This window comes from Panthera onca, chromosome B1, assembly GCF_046562875.1.
Source record: "Panthera onca isolate mPanOnc1 chromosome B1, mPanOnc1 haplotype 2, whole genome shotgun sequence".
NCBI lineage: Eukaryota > Metazoa > Chordata > Mammalia > Carnivora > Felidae > Panthera > Panthera onca.
In genome coordinates this window covers 140326053-140348252 of record NC_138342.1, presented here as the reverse complement: position 1 = coordinate 140348252, position 22200 = coordinate 140326053, and the positions used below count along the sequence as shown (strand labels likewise).

The 22200-nt window shown below is 39.2% G+C and overlaps 1 protein-coding gene across 11 annotated transcripts in view; it reads left to right on the top strand.

Moving 5' to 3' along the window:
• The window catches only part of MARCHF1 (membrane associated ring-CH-type finger 1), an 891585-nt gene that overhangs the window by 790160 nt on the left and 79225 nt on the right, over positions 1-22200 (top strand). For 7 of the 11 annotated variants that reach the window (XM_060653840.3, XM_060653837.3, XM_060653841.3 and 4 more), the window contains 2 exons: positions 12941-13020; positions 13300-14061. In XM_060653840.3, coding sequence (XP_060509823.1) covers positions 12941-13020; positions 13300-14061 — 842 coding nt within the window. Of the gene's footprint in view, positions 1-12730; positions 13021-13299; positions 14062-22200 lie in introns of those variants that run through there. The other 4 variants (XM_060653843.3, XM_060653842.3, XM_060653836.3 and 1 more) reach the window with 3 other exon arrangements.

Sequence of the window (22200 nt, the reverse complement as noted above, 5' to 3'; positions counted from 1 at the left end):
TTGAGTGCTTATTATTGAGTTACAAACATTTAAGGATTCTTCATATATACAAATTTTTTAGCCAATAGGTACCTTGTATATTCTTTTGCTTTCTAAAAGCGAAAATTTTTAATTTATATAAAGTCTAATTTACCAACAGTTTACTATATGACTTATTATTATTTGATGTATTATATTCTCTGTACTTTTTGTCTCTCATCTAGAAAGTTTTGTCCTAGTTTGAGGTCTTAAAGGTCTTATTGTATTCTCATGGTTGTACAGTTTTAGCTTTCTGTTTTGAATGAAGCATTTTAAGTGATTTTTAATATGCTGTAGGGTAAGGATTGAGATTAATTTTTTTTTCCCTGTGGATATTCATTTGTTCCAGCACCATTTCTTTGAAAGATGTTCCTTTCCTCATTGAGTTACCTTGACACCATTGTCATAAATCAGTTGATCATTTTTGTGAATTTATTTCTGGACTCTCTATTCTGCCCCATTGATGAATTTTATGTATTTTATACTTTGGGTGCTATTGTAAATGGATTTTTTAAAGTTTATTTTTAAGTAGACTAATCTTCTGTAAGGACACTTGTCATCATCCTTATCTCCTAATCAGAACCTTCACTGATTCCATATCAAATAATGTAGAACACTACTCAACCTAACACTGAAGTCCTATCATTGTCTAAAATCTTCCTTTACAGATTTATCATTGGCATCCTGTGTTTCCAGTGAAGTTAAGTACTCACTGCTCCAAAAGTATACTCCACACTTGCATAAGAATATGATCAAGGATAGGGTGCAAGAATACAGTAGACATGAGGGTCGATAAGTAGTAAAGGACCCTGATATAGAAGTAAGACTCAGAGGGGCGCCTGGGTGGCTAAGTTGGTTAAGAGTCTGACTCTAGATTTCGGCTCAGGTCATGACCTCACATTTTGTGAGTTCGAGCCCTGCATCGGGCCTGCTTGGGATTCTCTCTCTCCCTCTCTCTCTGCTCTTTCCCAACTCGCACTCACTCGCTCTCTCTCTCAAAAATAAACTTAAAAAAACCATAAAGATAAAGAAGACAGACTCAGAGTGTAAGAAAATGCTGTGTGGTTTTGGAGGGTAAAATTAGAATTGGTGCTGGAAGCCACAGAGAAATTTGCTTCAATGTGATACTGCAATGATATAGCTAGATGATACGGTCAGAGAAGAAGGGATGTTCTCAGAAGACCATGAATTCTGTTACTGGCCACGCAGGGGTTGGATGATCACCTATTGAGAGTGTTATAAATGGTATAATAGTGTCAGGTGGGACTAGACCAAGACTCTTTATAAAATTCCCCTGGCCCTGAGATTCTGTAAATATATTCTCTATATTTATTACTTTATTTAATCGTTAAATATCATTTTCACAGCCAAAAAGAATCTTTCAGCTTCTGGCCCATTTCTGTTCCCCACATCCAGTTTAATATTTCATTTTATACTAAATTCTTCAACATGTTACTCATGAACTACTGCTGAAATTAGTGGAGGCTTTTAAATAAAAAATTGCAGCAGCATTTCCCATCTGAGGCTCCAGAATCATTCTTCATAAGGTATTATTAATGTATTACTAAATAAGAGAAGCCATTTGTAAATGATTATGCATGATTATTCTTTGTCACATCCATAAATTATATATTGGGTTCTCCTAGTGGAGTGGATCTAAACTGGTCAGGGCAGCGGGAGGCAACAGCTTTAGCATCTTTCAAAACAATAATTAATTTTCAAAATGCCAAGGCCAATTGGCAGTAGTTAACATTGCCCCCAGAGCATAATCATGGCCTAGATGCCATAGAGACAAGTTGTCTTGTGTTGCCTATAAATGGATTCTCAGGAAACCTAATTTGAAATTACTGCCTTTAATTATACTGCTGATATAAATAACTTTGATAAAATTAGTGCAGCTGGCCTCTTGTTTGTTTTTCCCACTTAAATGCACTGTACAATGTAATCATCTGAAATAAACATCCATTACAAAGAATGCTTCATTTCAAAGAACATATTATTCTGCTCATCCAGCCAATTGTTATTTTTTCCTCCCCAGCCACATTTCAATCTTGCACCTATTAAAGGGATGAACAAATTATCAAGCTCTCATAATGTACCAACTAGTGAATTAAAGCAATTCATTGCTGCTGAATAGGGCCATGCATTTAAAAGATTTTAATTCATTTTTATCCTCAATTACTATGTTTTCTTTTTAAACAGACCCTGCCAGCTTAAAACTTGTTGAAAGACATACTCTTCTCTACACAATATAGTTACGTTACTTCCTAAATAGCTACGCCTCTCTTTAAAAGAAAACAGAAGATACATCATTCATTTGATATGCTTTTTGACTTCAAAGTCCAAGGAAAGTGTCTCAAAAATTATATAAAACGTTGGCCTCAGTTCATTTATTTTGTTAGAGAGCAGAATTGCCTCTTTTACAGAGAAGAATGGAGCCCTTTCTCTTGGTTCACTGTGATATGATTGTCATCTCTATCTCTACTGCAATCAGGACAGGATTTACCAAGGTCAATTCAACTCGGTCCAACTATTACCAAACTCAGTTCAACCCAATTCAACTGTCGCCAAGCTCAATTCAACCCCACAACCTGTTATTAGCTACCTGCTATGTACAAGACACTATGAAGATTTCTAAAATGAGTAAGACGTGGCCTCTTTTCTCAATCTGGAAAAGAAGCAAAAAAGATTAACTGTGGAACATTGTGGCAGTTTGGAAATGGTTAGACAGGAACACAGATGATAAATGCTAGAGCAAGGGTGATACAGTAAGAGAAGTTAAATGGGCCTTGAAGTTCAAAGGAAAATGGCTGTGTGTAAAGCTGAGAAAATAAGATAGGCCTTAAGGAAAATTCCGCAGCTTTCTTTTGCTCTTTTCTCTGTGGAGAAGGGCATAGAAATAAAAGTATGAGACACATTTGGTAATATGATAAATTTTATGTAATTATACTGACAAACAAATAAGCTAGGTTTTGCTGGAACCTAGGAATTAAGAGGAGTGGTTGAGGTATATACCAGAAACGTTGACGGGAGTGAAAACACAAAGCCCCAAAATCCCAAACCAGTCTCTTTGTATTTACTAAGTAGTCAGGAACCATTGTAGCCTTTTGATAAGGCAAAGGAACTGACTGAAATTATACCTTCAGAAGATAGATATCAAAGCTCCGTAGATACACAGATCAAAATGTAGAAAAATGAGGGGCACCTGAGTCGCTCAGTCAACTCTTCATCTTGGCTTAGGTCATGATCTCATGGTTCATGGGTTCAAGCCCCACATCAAGCTCTGCACTGAGAGCCCAGAGCCTGCTTAAGATTCTCTATCTCCCTCTTTCTCTACCTCTTCCCCCCACCCTTGCACTCTATCTCTCTCAAAATAAATAAACATTTAAAAATGTAGAAAAATAAGAGGCAGTAAGAACCATGAGAAATTTTCCTCTCTCTAGATAATCACCTGCATGGTGTTGAGGAAAGGGTCAGGGCTGGAGTTTCATCTTCTTGCAGTGGGACTCAGATTGGGCACCAGACCTGCATGTAGGGGACTCAGGAGATGGGGAATACGTACAACTCCAGGAGCATGGGAGACAGTCCAGGCCAGCAGGTGCAATGGCAACAGCCAGCCAATTTTTCTGATGATAGAGCCCACCCTAAACCTCCAGTGTCTGAGTTTAAGTTCTCACTGAAGCAGGGCCTGGGTGAGACAAGAACTTGTACAGATTGCTGGTTTTGGAAGTGTTCTCTAGGCATCAGGAGTGAGGGAGAAGGAAACTAAGACAGATAAAAAGGAGAAGCCAATAGAAGGGTGGTAGTAGAGAGGTCACTGAGGTGACAACAGGGCTTAATTCTACCAGGTTCTCCTTATGACATGTAAAGAATGTCTCCAAGGATTAACCACCTGAAGAACAAGAGGCTGATGACTTATCCTCCAGCTTCTGCTCCTTTTGGCTGAGGGCTGCCTAGAGGTAACTTGCATCTCTGTACTTTGGGCTATACTTATACACAAGCCTTCATAAAATGCCCTTGCTTGCTATTTGGCCAAACTGAACCTGCCATTCTGTTTCATTGAAGCCTCCAAGGCAGTTAACAAAGCCAAGCAAGTTCATATCCTTTATAATTACCATTGGCCTTTACAATACGAATTCCAGAGATACTGCAGGCTTCCCCATCACCTGTACAACACAGCAACAGTGACGCTACAGCTCACAAGGCATTATCACCACCCCCACTTACTACCAGGAAAGAGTTCCTGTGATGTTTGACCATGAGTGACTCAGCTCCTAAACTCTATCTTGTGAGTCTGCTTTCTGGTACCATTTCTGCTACCAACTATCTCTCAGTTTGGGTTCCCTTCAAATCAATACTGGTGACTAGACTTTTGGTGCAGGTGGTGTACTTCAGAAGTGATCCCAGGAATCACAAATAAGGGTAAAAAAGTCAATTTAACAGTGAATTTTGAAGTCAGTTATGATTTTTTAAGGTTTTTTAAGGTTTTTTTTTAATTTATTTTGAGAGAGAGCGAGAGAGAATACAAGCAGGGGAGGGCCAGAGAGAGGAGAGAAAATCTCAAGCAAGCTCTGTGCTGACAGCAGAGCCTGATGTGGGACTCCAACTCACGAACCATGAGATAATGACCGGAGCTGAAGCCAAGAGTCAAATGTTTAACTAACTGAGCCACCCAGATGCCCTGAAGTCGGTTATGATTTTAATAGGACTCCTGAGATATATCCAAAGTGTCTCTCAGAACTTTCTACCTGAGGGACAGAATAGATCATTTATCCAGAAGCTTTTGACCCCCCCCCCTTTTTTTTAAGTTTGTCCCTAGAGGTATTATTTCCCTTGCATTCAGGCTTCTGTAGAGCCAAACGGGTTCTCATGGTTTTAGGAGTAGATTATAGAAACTCACTTGCACTCACTTGAGGGGACATTCTCACCATGAGGTCCATCGGCACTCACAAAGGAATTACTCACTAGGGCTGCAACTATCAGGAGTGGACTGAGGAGATGTGACATGGGGTGCCAAAGGCAGCTGTGTGAATCTGTTTCTTTATCTCTCATGATGCATAAATTTTACCAGGTAGCCTGGGTACCATGATGGGTCCTGAAGTACCCATGAAGCTGGTATTTCAAACCAAATCCCCTGCTATGCAATCCTTGTTGACAATCTCTGTTCCGTCTCTGTTTTCAGCTGTCTTTCCAATAGGACGTTAGGCTGGCATAGCTTGGCCTCTGCAGACCAGTGGGGCTCTGCTTGTTGGCCTTCCAAGGCCTTTCCAGGCAAGCTGGATTCTGCATCATTAGCTGCCGCTTCTCTTTTATACCTCTCAAAGAATCTAGTGTTGCTCTAAGCCTCACCCCTAATGGTGTGAATTGCCAAAGGTAGATTTGGCTTTCCTTTTTTGAAAGGATATTCACTTCCTCCCAAAAGTTGGTGTGCTGAAAGGAAAGTTTTAAGACAACTTATCATGCCACTTTTTTTCTTTTTGTCTAGCCTGCATCTTTCTTAATGCACCGTTTGTAATCCACAAGATTATATAGACTCAACTTCAAGATCACTTTCTTCTACATTTAGATTTTATAAATCAGCCAATGGTACAGATATTTGCTACATAGTGTCTTAGGGATCCCACATGGCCCCCAGGATGAAGTGTGGTATATTTTGCACAATATGGGGGTGGGGGTGGGGGGGAACGTGTGACTTTCTCAAAGTGAGCCTTCCCTTTATCTTCCTTCTGATTTCTCTTTACTGCTGGTATGGGAAATACCTGATTTTTTTTTTCAAAAAATGATCTGTCTCTACCAGTTCAAAATTTAATCACATCCAGTCTTTCAAGCTCTCATCCCATTACCCGTTCAATTTTCAGTGTATACTAGGGCAGGGACCTCTCTTTAAAGTTCTGTTCTGAGAGTTTTTACCAGACTTATTGCTAAGGCACCAAGATCTGGTGTCTGGCTCTTTGTTACAATCAAGCAGGCTGACCTTCCAACCCATTTGGATTTTCACTGTCATTGCCAGGCCTTTGTCTGATAGTCTTCTCTGTGGCCCTCTGTTACAAAGTCACATTGACTTTAACTCTCATGACCCTTGCTTACTTCTGCAGGCTAGCAATATCAGTTATCTTTCACACACTCGTGAAAGCACAAGATGACACCTGGATTTCCTCAGTCTACCCTAGTCTGGAGGAATGGGAAAGCTGGCACAGGTCCATCTGCCTCTGTCACTTTTACCCTACCACGCAGGCACTATATTAGGCACTTCCCTTACCCACTGAAAAGCTGATCTGAAAGACATTACAGTCTTTCCAGGGAAAGGAAGGACAAGCATCACACTCTTGGTTTTCCCACAAACAAATCCTGGTGAGTCTTGCATGTATCCTGTCCTGCCCCCACACCCTCTCCCCAAACCTTGTTCAACACAGGGTGGATAAATGGGGAGGGAGAACACTGGAATTGTGTAGATACCATGTTGAGTACATATAATTGAAGAATGAAAGTGAAATTCAAAGAGGCTAAATAAGCAAAGACTTCATCACTTGAATAGAGGAGGGAGGCACGCCTGGATGGCTTAATCAGTTGAGCGTCTGCCTTCGGCTTAGGTCATGATCTCATGGTTCCTGGGTTTGGTTTGGGTCCTGCATTGGGCCCTTGCTTACAGCTCAGAGCCTGGAGCCTGCTTCAGATTCTGTGTGTGTGTGTGTGTGTGTGTGTGTGTGTGTGTGTGTGTGTCTAACCCTCCTCTGCTCACGCTCTGTCTCTCTCTGTCTCAAAAATAAATAATAAACATTATTATTATTTTTTTAATATTAGAGGAGGGGCACCTGGGTGGCTCAGTCGGTTAAGCTTTCTGACTCTTGATTTCAGCTCAGGTCATCATCTCATGGTTCGTGTGTTTGAGCCCCACGTTGGGCTTTACGCTGATGCTGATAGCACAGAGCCTGCTTGGGATTCTCTCTCTCTGCCCCTCCCCCACTGTCTCTCAAAATAAATTAACTTTTAAACAAATAATTAATAGACAAATAAATATTAGGGGGAAAATACTATTACTGATTTCTATATTAATAGTTGTCATTTATGACATCATCACTAGAATGATGTATTTTTCCTTTTATTAAAATTAAAATTTTACATATTATAAAATATATAGCCTGAAAACTAAATGTGTCTCATAATCCTATCTCACAAAGATAATCACTGCTCATGGTTGGATGTGCACTTCTCCAAATGTGTCCTATTCATATGATAGCACATATCATGAAAGCATTGTTTACCCAAATGAGACCATACTACATACAGTTCTGAAGCTTGACTTCTTACTTAAAAAATATATCCTACACATATGTGTGTGTCACTTTGTGTGTCTGCATGGTATATCTCATTTCTTAATATGGCTTATGTATTTCTATGTTAATAACTAAACATTTGAATGATTGCCAATTTCTTGCTATTACAAACAGTGCTGTAATGAACATTCTTGTTACAATGAATATATCTTTGGGCAATTTTGCAGGTGTTTTAAAAAAACTGATTCCTGAGTAGATTTTCTGATGTGAACACCATAGATTTTTTTTTTTTATTATTTTAATGACGTTTACCAAATTGCCCTCCAAATAAGTTGTGCCCATTTACAATTACCTCAACAATATATGGCAATGCTTAGTTTCACCCACCTTGGCTACATTAGGTGTTATCAATCTTTTTTAAATGTGCTGATCTAGGGGCTCCTGGGTGGCTCAGTCGGTTGAGCATCCGACTTCAGCTCAGGTCACGATCTCGCGGTCCGTGAGTCCGAGCCCCCGCGTCAGGCTCTGGGCTGATGGCTCAGAGCCTGGAGCCTGCTTCCGATTCTGTGTCTCCCTCTCTCTCTGCCCCTCCTCCGTTCATGCTCTGTCTCTCTCTGTCTCAAAAATAAATAAATGTTAAAAATAAATAAATAAATGTGCTGATCTGGTAATTGAAAGTAAGTGCCATTGTTAACTGAATTTGCATATGTTTGCTTATTGAGATTGAGCATCTTTTTACATGTGGCCAAAAACCATGTGCAGTTCCTCCCTTGTGAACTACCTTTGTGCTTTATTCATTTTTTTCTAGGATCTACCAATTTTCCTTTTTTTTCCCCTTTAATTTGTAAAAAATCCACACGTACTAGAGAAATTAGCTGTTTGGCTATCATATGTGTTATGAAATATGGCATTATCATGGCTTTGAGTTTTGTCTGGGGTAATGTTGGTGTGTGAGTGTGTTTCTTTTTTTATAAATTAGGACTTTATCTTTTTAATTATCATGCTTACCTGAATCTTCCTATGTTAATTTTTATTTCATGTCATCCTAAGAAAGGGATTCCTTTCCACAATATTATAAACATACTCAGTTTTGTTTTCTTCTCATATTTTCAGTTTTATTTTTATTTTACATTTAAGTCTTTCATTAAGTCTTAAGTTTCCACCTAAACTTCAGTCTAAGCAATAAGGAAGGGATCCAGCCTTACATTTTTCCAGATGACTAGTCATTTCTCCTCATGCTATTTAATAACCTGGCCTTTTTCCACTAATTTGGAATGCAACTTTATTAAGTACTAAGGAATGGAAAGCTAAGAGATAAATAGATAGCTAGATAATAGTTTTACACACACATATTATCCTAATTCCTGAAGGTTCATACTATGTTTTGATATCTGGTAAAAGTACTCTAACCACTTATCCCACTTAACTTTACTAAAAAATTTTCATTAAACATTAAAGATGTTTCCCCATGTTACTTTTTTCAACTCATTTTTGAGACCATTTTAATCATATTTAAAAATAAACCGGGGCATGTGGGTGGCTCAGTCAGTTAAGTATCCAACTCTTGATTTCAGCTCAGGTCATGATATGTGAGATCAAGCCCTGAATCCAGCTCTGCACTGACAGCTCAGAGCCTGCTTGGGATTCTCTCTCTCTCTCTCTCTCTCTCTCTCTCTCCCTCCCCCTCCCCCACTCATGCTCTCTCTCCTCAAAATAAATAAATAAACATTAAAAAAAAACAACCAGTTGGGATTATATTGTTTAAACTATCACTTTTCTCACTCCCTGCTACATCCTGGATATATTGAATACTAAATATTTCCCCTGCTTATAATCACTCCTGAACTTTCCAATTTTCAGCTGCCAAAGTCTAGTGCCCAAATTTAATCATTTCCATTTGTTGCTGAATATCTGTCAGTGATACCATTCATTTGAGGATACAATCCAAGCATTTAAATGTGACATATAAGACCTCTGTCTATTCCTTTATCCTGATTTTGTATCACTTCTTATCTCACTCAGCACTCTCCCCGCCCTAGTCATTATAACACTTTGTTCACCTTCACGTTTTCTTGTTCAGATGTTCAAGTGTCCTAGAGGATACTTGCTTTAAATCTCTGCTCCACTCTACATCAAGTGTCCTTCCTTCATCAGAACTCCCGTTACTAGACTATCAAGATATACTAGACTATACTAAAATTGCCTGTTCATTTGAATCTCTTTTCCACTAAACAAGAAACCTCTTCAGGTTTCTATCTTTTCTTTATTCCAAGAACTCACTATAGTATGTATTACAATAGACCCTTACTAATTCATGTTTATAAACAAATAAACCTAAAGTAACACAAGCTGGGGTTAATTTTATATCAGTCAGTTGATCAAATAGATTCCACTGTCTTAGTTGGGTGCAGGTAGTTCTTCTAGAAAGTGATCCCGGGAGGCACTATAGAGTTTGGGAGAAGAAAGACAGAAAAAGTAGGAATGCCAGTAAAGGGGTGTGTGGATGAGTTAGGGTCAATGGGCCTTAATGCAGCTTGGGATCTTTTGAGAAACTGAAAGTCATTTTAGGACTGCCCTTTTGGGAGAATGGGAAATCTCTGACATTTATCCACTGACTTCAGTCCAAGAGATGTCCCCAGAGGTTTTAGCTTAGCCTAAACTTCCAGATTGTGCCTGTGTGCAGCCAAGAAAGTATACCTGGTACCAAAGACCCAGGGGATAGAACCCAACAGGCACAGGCACTCAAGTGGGAATCAGTCAGTGTACAGGTGAACTCAGAGGAAGGCCAAAGGGACAGAGTGGATGTTAACAGCATCAGCTACAGTAGCTGATACTACAGCATCTGCCCCAGCACCAAGCTGAACATGTATACACTAATATTGGATATGAGCTATTTGAAGATTCGTGATGGACAATAAGGATGATTTCTATTTCCTTTAAAATACATGAGAGTTATAGACATAAGTGCTATTTGATTCAGTGTTGTGGTGGACCAAAAACTGTCCAAAGGGAAGCTCCATGTTTTTTAATGTTCTGTGTTATTATTCATTGACAAATCATACTCTCATTGTAGAACATACATTTGCTCAGACATGTGAGATTATAAAATTTGTTTATTACATTTCAACATCTTTTCCATATGCAGATTTATAGAATCGGCTTCAACACATCATTAAGTAGCCTTGGATATCCATTATGATGCTCAACATATTTTAGTTCACTTTTATAATGTCATCAGTAATTTGAGGTTACTTTTGGGCTGCATTGCTTTTTTTTAAAGAGAATGAGTAGTGAACTTCACTTTTTTCAGTGACTGCTGTATGCAGAACCCCCTACTAATCTCAGTGGATGTATGTAGGATAAGTGGTGCACAACCTAACAAAACTTACTCTTTACAGCATAAAATACAGGAATGCTTATACTTTATGAAAATTGACTATGTGTCTATTCTGGTGATGCAGAAATGAAGTTAATCTGAATTAAAAATTGGAAATAAATGAGTTTTGATAGAAATCTTGAAGAACATAATCAAACGTGGACTGGTGTTCAAAAATGGCATTCACATATTTTAAAAATACATTGTTCATGGGTTTATAGGGGAGCCTCTGAAAATTATAAACCAGAAGCGTGCAGATGTTAATCCATCTGTGGGAGCGTGCTGAGAACACCATCCTTCCCTCTGGGCATCCTGTTTCTTCTACCTAGAATATTTTTTATATCTTCTTTAATAATTCCTGCTTGCCTTTAAGATTAGCTTAAGTCTCATCTCCTATTGTGTCTCCATAGTTTCCTATGACTACCATGACAAATTACCACAAACTTGTTGAATTAAAACAGCACGGCTCTATTGTCTTATGGTTTTGGAGGCCAGACGTCAAGTGTGGGTCTCACTGAGCTAAAACTGAGGTGTCAGTATGGCTGCATCTTCTGGAAGGTCTTGGGAAGAGCCCATTTTCTAGCCTTTTCCAGCTTCCAGAAGCCACTTACATCCTTGGTCAAGACCCCTCCCTCCATCTTCAAGGCCAAAAGTATAGCATCTTTCTTCCTCTCTGACCTCTGCTCCTATCCTTCCATCTTCTCTCTCTGACCCTACCTCTGTTGGCTCCCTCTCATAAGGATCCTCATGTTTACATTGGGCCCATCAAGATAATCCAGGATGATCTCCCCATATCACTACTCTTAGCTTAATCATATCTGCAAAATCCCTCTTGTCATGTAAGGAAACATAATCACAAATCCCAGGGATCGGGGTGTTGACATCTTGGGGCAAGTGAGGGGGCAGGGGGAGCATAAGGCAGTATTATTCAGCCTACTATGCCTCCTCTTGAAAGTTATTGAGTTCAATTTTTGAGTTTTAGAATTAGTTTATCTTTCTCTGGACCCACAACCATCTATCTCTAACATGGGAAATTTTAGAACTACTTTGAAATTTGGGGTTACTCTTTCCACCTTAACTGTTATTTCTTGATGTGAAAACTGTATTTCATCTGTGCAGTCATACTGATCTAAATTTGGACCTAGGCCTCCTCCCTTAGTTTCCTCCTGTGTGAAGGAGAAGTGTATTACAAGGTAGGTAAGAGAACAAATGTGAGAGCAAGATTCCTCATCCCAAACCTCTGTCCTAGCACCTAATTGTATGAAGCAGCACCAATTTTTCAGTTTTCTTATCTATAACATGGAAATGATTACAACATTTAACACATTCACTTCTTGTGAGCATTAATGAATGGACACATGAAAATTACTTAGAACAGTGATTGCTCTAAAAGTACTTAGAGCATAGTATTCACTCAAAACTGTTAGTTGTTATTATCTCCCACCTGTGAGATTATAATAAAGATTTAGGAGACAGTTGATAAAGCCACAGTACAATGCCTGGCACACAGCAAATTCTCAATAACTTCTACCTTTTGATTGATCATCATCATCTGTATTAAATACAAGTTAAAGAAGTCAAATTTAGTGAAGAAAATGCTGTGTTTCAAAGGTAAGAGTTTGGTGAAATGTGCTCAACTCTAGGCTAACAATCTGAATTTTTTCAGGCTCTATTATCCTCAGGTTCAATATGGTCACGAAAGGTCAATAATGGTGTGATGGATAGATTTTATTAGTTTCCATGATGAAATAATAATAGTAATAACTATCGGCTTTTAAATACTACAAACTGTTTTCAAATACATTATCTCCTAGGGACTTGATGTGACTTAATGTTTATTCCAGACAGTATCTAGCAGGCTAATGGCTATTTGATTATTTAGGCTTCCCAGATTGGTGTGATCTTTGTCACACAATAGCCTTCATGTCCTTTGTATTATGAAATTTTCAAGTGTTACCCATTGCTTCCAAGGCAAACTGAGCCATTCCATTCAAATGTTTACAGTAAATAGAACAGAAACTTGTGGAATCGTCTTCCTCTCTCATAAATGAAGCAACAGCAAAGTGGTACAGCATCTCAGCTGTTCCAAGTTCCTCAAATAAGTTTTACTTTTGCAAAACGAACTAACTTCCTATATGTTGTGAGCTGCGTTATGAGCAACATGACCGGCAGCAACGTTTGCTGTAATTTTTTAAATATGTGGAAAAAAAGCAAGATATCGACCATGTATTACCTTAACCAAGATGCCAAATTATCTAACTTGTTTCTCCAGGCAAGCAGTCCAACGACAGGGACAGCTCCCAGGAGCCAGTCAAGGTTGTCTGTCTGTCCATCCACTCAGGACATCTGCAGGTAAGTGCTCAGCAAATTATCCTATTTAAATATTTTTTAGACCAACGTTTTGTATTCCTCTCCTGTATTATGAGACTGTGTGGCTCTTGCTTCTGCCTTGCATTGTCCATGGACAATTTATACTGGTTTAATTATTCCCCCTTCATTGCATTTTCTTCATTTGAACTTTATTTCCCAACTTCTGGTCCATGCTATCATTTTCATCATTCTCTCTCTCTGTTTTCCCATGGCTTTCCTCTCCATTCCCATCTCCCATCCTTTGCCTGCTGCTTTGTCTAGATCTGCCATCTTGCATGACATGTCAGAAGATGCATTTGAGCAATGCACCCCTGTCATGGTGCTCAGCCCTGCTAGGAAGGAGTCTGGTAAGAAATCAGTAAAACAGAGGCCTAGGAGGAGGAGGAGGGCCTCCGAGAGATATGAGCATGCAGAAGAACAAATCAAAGGGAGAAGTGATTTTCACCTCCAGATCGCAAGCCCCAGATGGAGTGAGCTTTACACAGATTCTTCAGATTCCTCTTCCCCAGATGAGAGTCACTGGATTCAGGCAAAAAGAAGAGCCCAAGTTAAATTCCGACTGTCACGAAGAAGAAGGAGAAATAGTAGTAAACCATGTGGAAACTTGGATGGGTCTTCTGCTCCTAATGGAATGGATCTGATAGATTTGGAATCCAAAGGTAAAAAGCAACAAGAGCTGATTGAACATGAGAGTTGCTCTTTACATCTCTGCAGAGGAAAAGGCACAAGGTACCAAGAATGCAGCCTTTCCCTGCCAAGAGGATCCTTTGAGATTAAGAGATCCTCAAGGAAGCATGAGGAAAGCAAAGGCAGATACCACCACAGGGATCCGCAGCTGTTGCATAGTCTTGGGCAGTATGAAACCATCAAGAAAGGACTTTCAGAAGCAGATTCTAGCCCTGAAATATTGGCAGTTGCAGAAGGCAGCAAGTATGTGGATGCTGCTGGGTTCCAGGTGAATAACTCTGTGCAGAAGCCTCCTGCCACCTACCATGACGGGTCTGATAATTTAAAAATATGCAGGTCAGTCACTATAGAGAAAGGCTTGATGCCATCCACATGCGTTTCTTCCCGCTGTGTGTCAGGTGTGTGTTTGACACCTACCCTCAAAACATAACATTTATTTATACTGTTATCTGTCTGATTGGATGTAAGGTAAGAAAACAAGAAAAGGTGTGTGAGAGAAGAAGAATATGGAAGTATCTAGGGGTCTGAAAGCTGTTCTAGAATAGAATTAGATTTCCCCTTTACCTTTCCCTTAATTGGATAATGACTGATCCTGTTAAATGGATTGACAAACAGTTGGATCTGATACCCATTCTATTTAAGACAAGACGAGTGGAGTAAATATGAGTGAGAGAGTGTATGAAACCTTAGGTCCTTTAATGCAAATTTGGTGAACTGTTAGCATCCTGATGGAAAGATATTTAAGGCTTGGGTTTTTTAAGGTCAGATTTTTGTACCAAAAAAATCTCCTCTGCAGTTGGTGCTAATTTGTTCTCCAATTGTCTGACTCAGCAGGGTAATTCAAGACTGAAAGGACAGAGAAACAGGTCATGGACATATCAGTGGGGGTGCTGGAGCCTTCAGGGAAGGAGAACACATTAACTTTAGTGATAATCATGTACTAAAAGGTTTCAACATGTAGACATTTCATAGCTATGAGACTCTTTTCTCCCACTTTTCATTCATCCATATACATTTTCAGAATAACTTAATGTGAATAAGAATTATATGAATATCCATGCTGGTGTGCACAAATCAGATAATTTGAAACAAAACAGGTAGTTTTACATTTTCATGTTATACCCAGTCATTTAAATTGGTTAGATTCTGTTTGGGAGCATATGAAGTTTTTTTGGGTAATGCTTTGTTGTTTGGGCTTGTTTTATGAAAGTCAGAGTTGCTTTAGAAAACGCGCGCGTGTGTGTGTGTGTGTGTGTGTGTGTGTGTGTGTGTGTGTGATGTGAATCACATGACCCAGAAAATGCTGCCCATATCCATTCAAAACAAGACAAGGGGAATTAAGCTCTGGATGTAAATAATATTATAATAGTTTGTTTCTCTGAAAGTTTTATAAGATATTTATAAATTGTTTATTCGTAGATTCATTCAAGCATCTGTGATACATCAATTCTAGGCATTAAAAATATTACAGTACTTGTCCAGTCTCTGACATCTTAGAGCTTACAGTCTAATGGGAAACACAGGAACACAATAATTTCACAGTTGATATATAATTACAATTGTGATAAGGAATATGAAAGCACATAACAAGGAAGCTTTACCTATTCTGCAAGATGAGAGAACTCTCTTGAGGAGCTGATGAACTGACTGAGGCTCAAAGGATGACAGGAATGGATCAAGGAAAGAAACTGGGAAGATCTTCTGGGCAGAAGGTGGCACAATAAGAAGTCAGGAGGAGGGAAGGAGTTTCGCAATCCAGGGAACTGGAAGTGGGCTTCTGTGGCCAGGGTGTGGTGAGCAAGGGGGATGGGTGGTGCAGAGGAGGAAGGGGGAGGTGGAGAAGGCCTTGTCAAACATGCTCAGAGATTTAAAGGAAGTGGCACCATTTGATTTATATATTGATGTAAGTTTCTTATAATCCTTTGAATATGATTTAAGTGAGACTTTGCTAAAATGTTGGAGGATGGAATAAAACACTATTTCTAGTCTAAACTAAGAACTCCCCACTTACAACCATCTGTCGTCATTCCCCGAATCTACTTCCAACATAATTTAATGAAAGTCAGTTAAAGAAGCTAGTTGTAGGCTTAATGGTAATTGGAGAAAAAAGTAATGCTTGCAATTAAAGTCATAGTGGCTGGTTATCCTAACTTAAAAGCACTGCTCTGGAGGAACATTTTCAAAGACAGGATATTTAACTTAGACTTCTATTAATGAAAGTGAGATTGATGGGCCTATAGTTATTATTTCTTGCTGTGGGTTATCGTCAAAATATACCCACTAAGCCAATACTAGGGCTGCATATTATGCTAGATGCTGAGGGCAAAATGCAACAAAAGACTTGATTCTTTCCTCCAGTGGCCTGTTATCTAGTGGGAGAAATTGAACACATACGTGAAAAGATGCAAATTCAAGATAGTACAGGGTGAATTAAAAAAAAAAAGGAATACTGCAGAAATTTGAAGAAAGAAAAATTGCTGACAGCTGGAACAATCCGGAAAGCCCGTAAGAGGTGGGATTGGGACAAAGAAAGGTAGAATTAGATTGGCAGAGACGTATGGATAGGCATTCTGGGCACTCAGGGCAGGGGAAATACCATAAACCCAGACAGAGATGAGGGAATGACTGTGCACTGAAGAATTTTGTGTGAATTTATATGACTAGGTTGGAAAGTTTACATAGATAACAATTCAAACAAACAAACAAACAAACAAAAAGACTTGTAAAGGAAACATGTGTGTTTCCAAAGAGTTCAACTGTGTTCTACACATCTTTGTTCTCAAACTGCCTTGATGAGCCTTTTGGTACCAAAAAGGCTGCCTCAAAAGCTGAGAACAGATCAAGGAGATTGTGCTCCCTTTAGCCCATCTTCAGAGAAGCTTCATGATTATCTCTTGTGTGTAACGGGGTTCTACATAGTATCCCTTTAAGAAAAACAAATTTCACTGCAAAAAATAATGCAGAAGAGCCTTTGCTAAATAGCATAGGCCTGATGAAGAAAAACATATATACAGAGTAGTCCCACTGTCCCGGGCTGGTGGGGGTAGGTGTATTGGGAAAGGAACCTAGATTTAAGAGAACAAGTTGTAATAAGGTAGAAGTATCCAACTTTGGGGTAAGTAGGATTACGATAATAAAGAGTAATGAAAGGAAAGAACAGATGGTATACTGGCATTCCACTGGGTGAATGGGAACAATCTTGGTGCTTGGAATTGGTAACAGCATAAGATAAAGGAGTCAAGGAGGACTCCAAACCTTGGAACTTGGGAGACAGTAAACGCTGATGATATTGACAAAATCAGAAGAGGTCAGAGGCAAGCTGGTTTGGGAAAGACATGATGAGTTCAATTACAGGCAGGCTGTTTGTGGTTGCAATGACATTGCAGGGTCAGTTGTCCAGCAGATAATATGAGACATGTCAGCGAAAGGCAGGACAGCAATCACAGCTGGTTCTGTATAATTTTTCAAGCATTAGAGAACTATACACAGATCAACACTAAACAATTGCATACTTGCAACTGTCATTAACATGATGTGTTAGCACAGGGCAATAGCACAAAGATACTAAAAATGAAAATCTTCTCAAGGCCAGGGAGGACATATAGATTTGGGTATCATTCTCAGGCAGGTAACTCTGATGCCTGGGAAGTGAATGAAATCTCTAAATGAGCTCATACACAGGAAAAAGGCCTCCACATGGACACAGCCTGAGCACCAGAGTCCCCTGTGCAAGGAAGAGAAACAGCAATTGCCTGTGAACTTGCACTCTTGCTGCTTCAGACACGCATGGGCAGAACCAGCCTCAGCCACAACCACAAAGCAGAAGAAGCTCCTAAGCCCTTCCTCCTTTTCTGTTCCTGGCATTTGGTCCCCATATAGACACCCTACCCTCTTTCCCACTCTCATCAAAGCCTTATTCGGAGAAAGTTTCTCTATTAGCCAATTACAACTTACAGGAAATTTAAGTCATCATGCTAACCTACCCATAGCTGTGTAGTGGGAAAGGCTTTATCTTCTTCATACAAAAAAAAAAAAAAAAAGTTTTAAAACATGGATTAGATCATGTTAGCCCATACTTAAGGCTTTTCAATGGCCTCTTAATTGCCCTCAGAGGCAAGTTCAAAATCCTTAATATGATTTACAAGTCCCTGCATGATCTATCTATCAGATCTGCCTCTCCAGCTTTAACACCCATCATTAATGAAGACCTGTTCCTGCTAGTCTGTCTTCAGTTCCCTGAAAGTGCCCAGACCTGTCCCTTTCAGGGCCTAGAATGTCTTCACAGCACCCCCTCTGCCCTTCCCCAGATGAAATCTTACTCATTCCTTTTTAGTTGAAATGTAATTTCTTTAAGGACACCTTCATGATTATCTAAGCAACACTCAAGCCCCCTAGTCACTTCCATGGCATAATTTTTAATTGCTAACATGTAGGTATTTTTGTGATTGAATGTTTCAGATTTGTTCCAGTGTCCACAGTGCCTGGAACAGCGACTGGTAGATAGAATATATTCAGCATATAGTTTCTGAATGAATGGATTTAGAGAAAATGAATTTTTCTAAGGGAATTATTCTTACAGTGTGAAATCATAGCATTAGGTGGTAGTTTACCTCACCTGCTATGGAACCAACATACAAAGAATACTCGACACCAGCAGTGCTCAGACCTTAGTGGACATGAGCATAGGCCACAAGGCTTGTTGAAATACAGATTGTTGGACCCACTCCCAGGAGTTTCTGATTCTCTTCTCTGGGGTCAAGTCCATGAATTTGCATTTCTAAAATGTTCCAAAGCAATACGAATGTGGTGATCTAAGGGGCCACATTTTGAGAACCACTGTGCTATGCTATATTTCTCCTGGGCCTTAAGTGGGAAGAGAGAAATTGAAAGGATGAATTTGGGAAGTATAATTATAGTTTTCTATTGTATTCTATTGAGTGATGACACAAATCAAAAATAGATTACTTTCTTGTATTTTACACTGTCATACCAGTACGTGCTGGTCCTCTAAATCATACACTGACAAAATCCCAACTTTACCAGGAACTCAGATGTCATGGTTTGTCTACTGTGTCTCTTCAAACCCACTTCCTCTTGCAATTACCCCCAGTTCTATCAGTGCATTCACACATACCCTGAATTTCCAGTTTTTGACTATTTTTCTTCTGCTTTGGTTATATCCAGTCGCTAACCAAAACCCATCATTTGTTTCTCCCAAGATGGCTTTTGATCTGTGCCTTCTTTCTCAATAGTCCCACTTTGACTCGTCTCTACACTTCGTTCTTTCTCACATTCATTCTTTAGCCTATTACCTGCTTTTGTCAGGACCCTTCTGCCAGATTAAAATCAACTGAAACCAATTCAAATGAGCTTAAACAAAAACAAGAAGGGGATGTATTAGCCACAGACATAGGAAATCCAGATATACAGATGACTTCAGGGACTGCAGAGACTCAAACAGTATGGTTCTCTCTTCTCTGTGTGTTGTTTTCATTTTCTCCAACTGCAGGCAAGTATCCTGTAGATAGCAGAGGGAAGAAACAGTGTGGGTAGAGAGAGTTTTTGGCTTAAATCTTACCAGCCTCAACTTAACTGAAGAGAGACATGTTATCTTCAAGCAGTTACATGTGAAATCCCAGGGATGGAATACAATTAGCCTGCTCTAGGTCACATCCTTGGGCTAATCATAGTCACCAGGGGCTTTAGGCATTATGCTTGGACCGAGTCCTTGGGTGGGAAATTTGGATTTAAATCTGACTATTGGCAACCCCTCAAGACCCTTATGAATTGGAGAAAAGACATTTCAATAACAAAAAGAACAGCATCAGTACCAGAAAAAGTGAAAAGAGAATTATAAGCAGGAAAAAACAAAACAATAGCATTCAAATACCATCCAGTGAAGCTGTCCCCCTTCCCAGTGTCTTTCTCTTCCTTTCCAAATGCCCATATTTAGATGTATCAATATCCATCTCATTTTTATCGGCTCCATAAGGCTTTCCCAAACTATTCTGGTCAGCAGTGATCTTTTCTTTCTTTAAAGTCCCACAACCTTTTGTAGTCGGTAGTGCTTGTTTAGTATTCCCTTCTTTTCTTTTTTTTAAATGTTTATTTATTTATTTTGAGAGAGAGAGAGAGAGAGAGAGAGAGAGAGAGAGAATACACACATGAAGGGGGAGGGACAGAGAGAGAAGAGAGAATCCCAAGCAGGCTCTGTGCTGTCAGTGCAGAGTCCCACCCACATGGGGCTTGAACTCATGAACTCTGAGATCACAACCTGAGCTGAAAATGAGTCACAGGCTTAACCAACTGAGCCACCCAGATGCCCTAATATTCCTTTATTTTCTCGTGGTTCTCTTTTTCCTATATAATAAGCTCTTGAAGTATGAATTATGTCTTATATCTATTTTGTGCTGTCCACAGTACTCAGAATAATTCTGGCATTTAGCAATTGCTCAAACTGAATCCTCAGAATGGCTTCGAAATTAGTGAGTGCTAAAAGAGGAGACTCAAAAACCATGGGGAACAATGGGAATTGGGTGGTACAAGGTAAAAAAAAAAAAAAAGATATATTTAATTCCATCAATGGTTTATTTAAAAGAGGAAAAGCCCAAAAGTAAATAACTTTTTGTAATGTTTTAGTCTAGCATGGGTTAGATGATGAGATTGAGGGTATACTTTATATTGTTTTGCTATGGACTTCATTATTCATATTCTCATTTTTTTCTTTAAGAAAAAAAATTTTGAAGATTAATTTTAAGAGACAGAGCGAGTGGGGTAGGGGCAGACAGAAGGGAGGAGAGAGAATCCCAAGTAGGCCCCACACTGTCAGCATGGAGCCTGATGGGGGGCTTGAACTCATGAACCACAGATCATGACCTGAACCAAAACCAAGAGTCAGATGCTTAACCAACTGAGCCACCCAGGCACCCCATCTTTAAGAAAAATGTTTGAGGAAAATGAGAAAATTCTAAAAATAGTCTATTTTGACTTGTTTAATTCTTGCAATTTGCAGTAACTTTAAACGAGGTGAGGGAAAATGGAAAGAGAACATTTTTAAAACTCAGAATGTTCAAAAATAAAATAAAAAGTAAAACTCAGAATGTTCATAGAAGAAAACTACTTTCAGAGAGCAACACAGTCATGCTTTTTGACAAAGCACTAGCATTTATAAGATTGATTTAGATAATTTTTTAATAATAAGCCTGAGCTCCTAAGAGAAGTGTGCTTAAAATGGACCATTTTTATCCCTGCCATCATATCTGTGTATTCATTTATTCATTCATTCACACAGTAAACAACTATTTATTGGGAATTTACTCTGTATCCAGGCAACATTCTAGAAGCTGGAAATAGAGTGGAAAATATAGGAATGGTCCCATCCCCTAACAACTTACATTCCTGTTGGTAAAACAAATAATTGAACAAGCAAATGTGAAACAAAAAACAATCCATGAGTGAAGCTAAAGGAACACATTACATCCAATAGAAAAAAAGCAGGTTTCCCTGAGAAACTAATAATTAACAAGAAGTCCAAAGGAGAGTAGCCAAGCAAAGAGAATGGATAACCTGTTCTAAGAGAAGGATATTGTGTATGTGAGTGTCCAAAGATGAGTGAGGTAGGGCATAAAAGGATTTCAGTGTGACCTAGCAGCGAGGATGGGGAGGGGAATGGTAACCAACCATGGAGTTCTTAATCAACCACAGATAGGAGTTTGGACTGCGTTTTAATGACAGGGGTAAATTTCTGTAGGCTTTTAAGGAAGAGATGACACTGTCACTTTAGTGTTCTGGAAGACCACTCAAGCTGCTTTTGGAAAATAGACTGGAGAGGGTGAGGCTGAAGGGAAAGAAAACCAATTAGAAAGACAGAGCTGTGTCCCAAGGAAGAGTTGGTGGTGGCTGTGAGAATAAAAAGAAGTAGATGGATTTTTAAAATATTTTGAAAGTAAATCAAACAGAATCTGATGATAACTCACATTTATATCTGATCTCAAGTTTCTGATTTAGAACACTGGGTAGATTATAGCACCCTTTCCTATTGAGAGAACACGCTGCTTGAAAGTCAGATTTAAAAGAAGATGAGTTCAGTTTTATACATAATAGTTTGAGGCACAAGACAACTATCCAAAGAGAGATATCCAGGAAAGTTCAGAAGAGGCTTTGCAACTTTACATGAAGAGTAGGAAGTCTTGAGCATATAGGTAGTTATTGTCAAGATCTCCTACGGAAAATCTGTAAACTGAGGAGATGATGGCACGAAGAACCCTGGGGAATAGGAACACTTAATGGCCCTGAAAGAGGAAAAGAAGCCAACGGAGAGAAGGAAGAGAGTGACCAAAGAGGCAGATGAAAACCTAAGACTGTATAAAGGAAAGAGAGAATGTAATAAATAGGGAGAGAGGTGAATTCAGGGGCCTCTCTTTGTTTTCAATTTAGAGAATATTTGAGCTCAGAGAGGGGAAGAGAGAGAAGTTG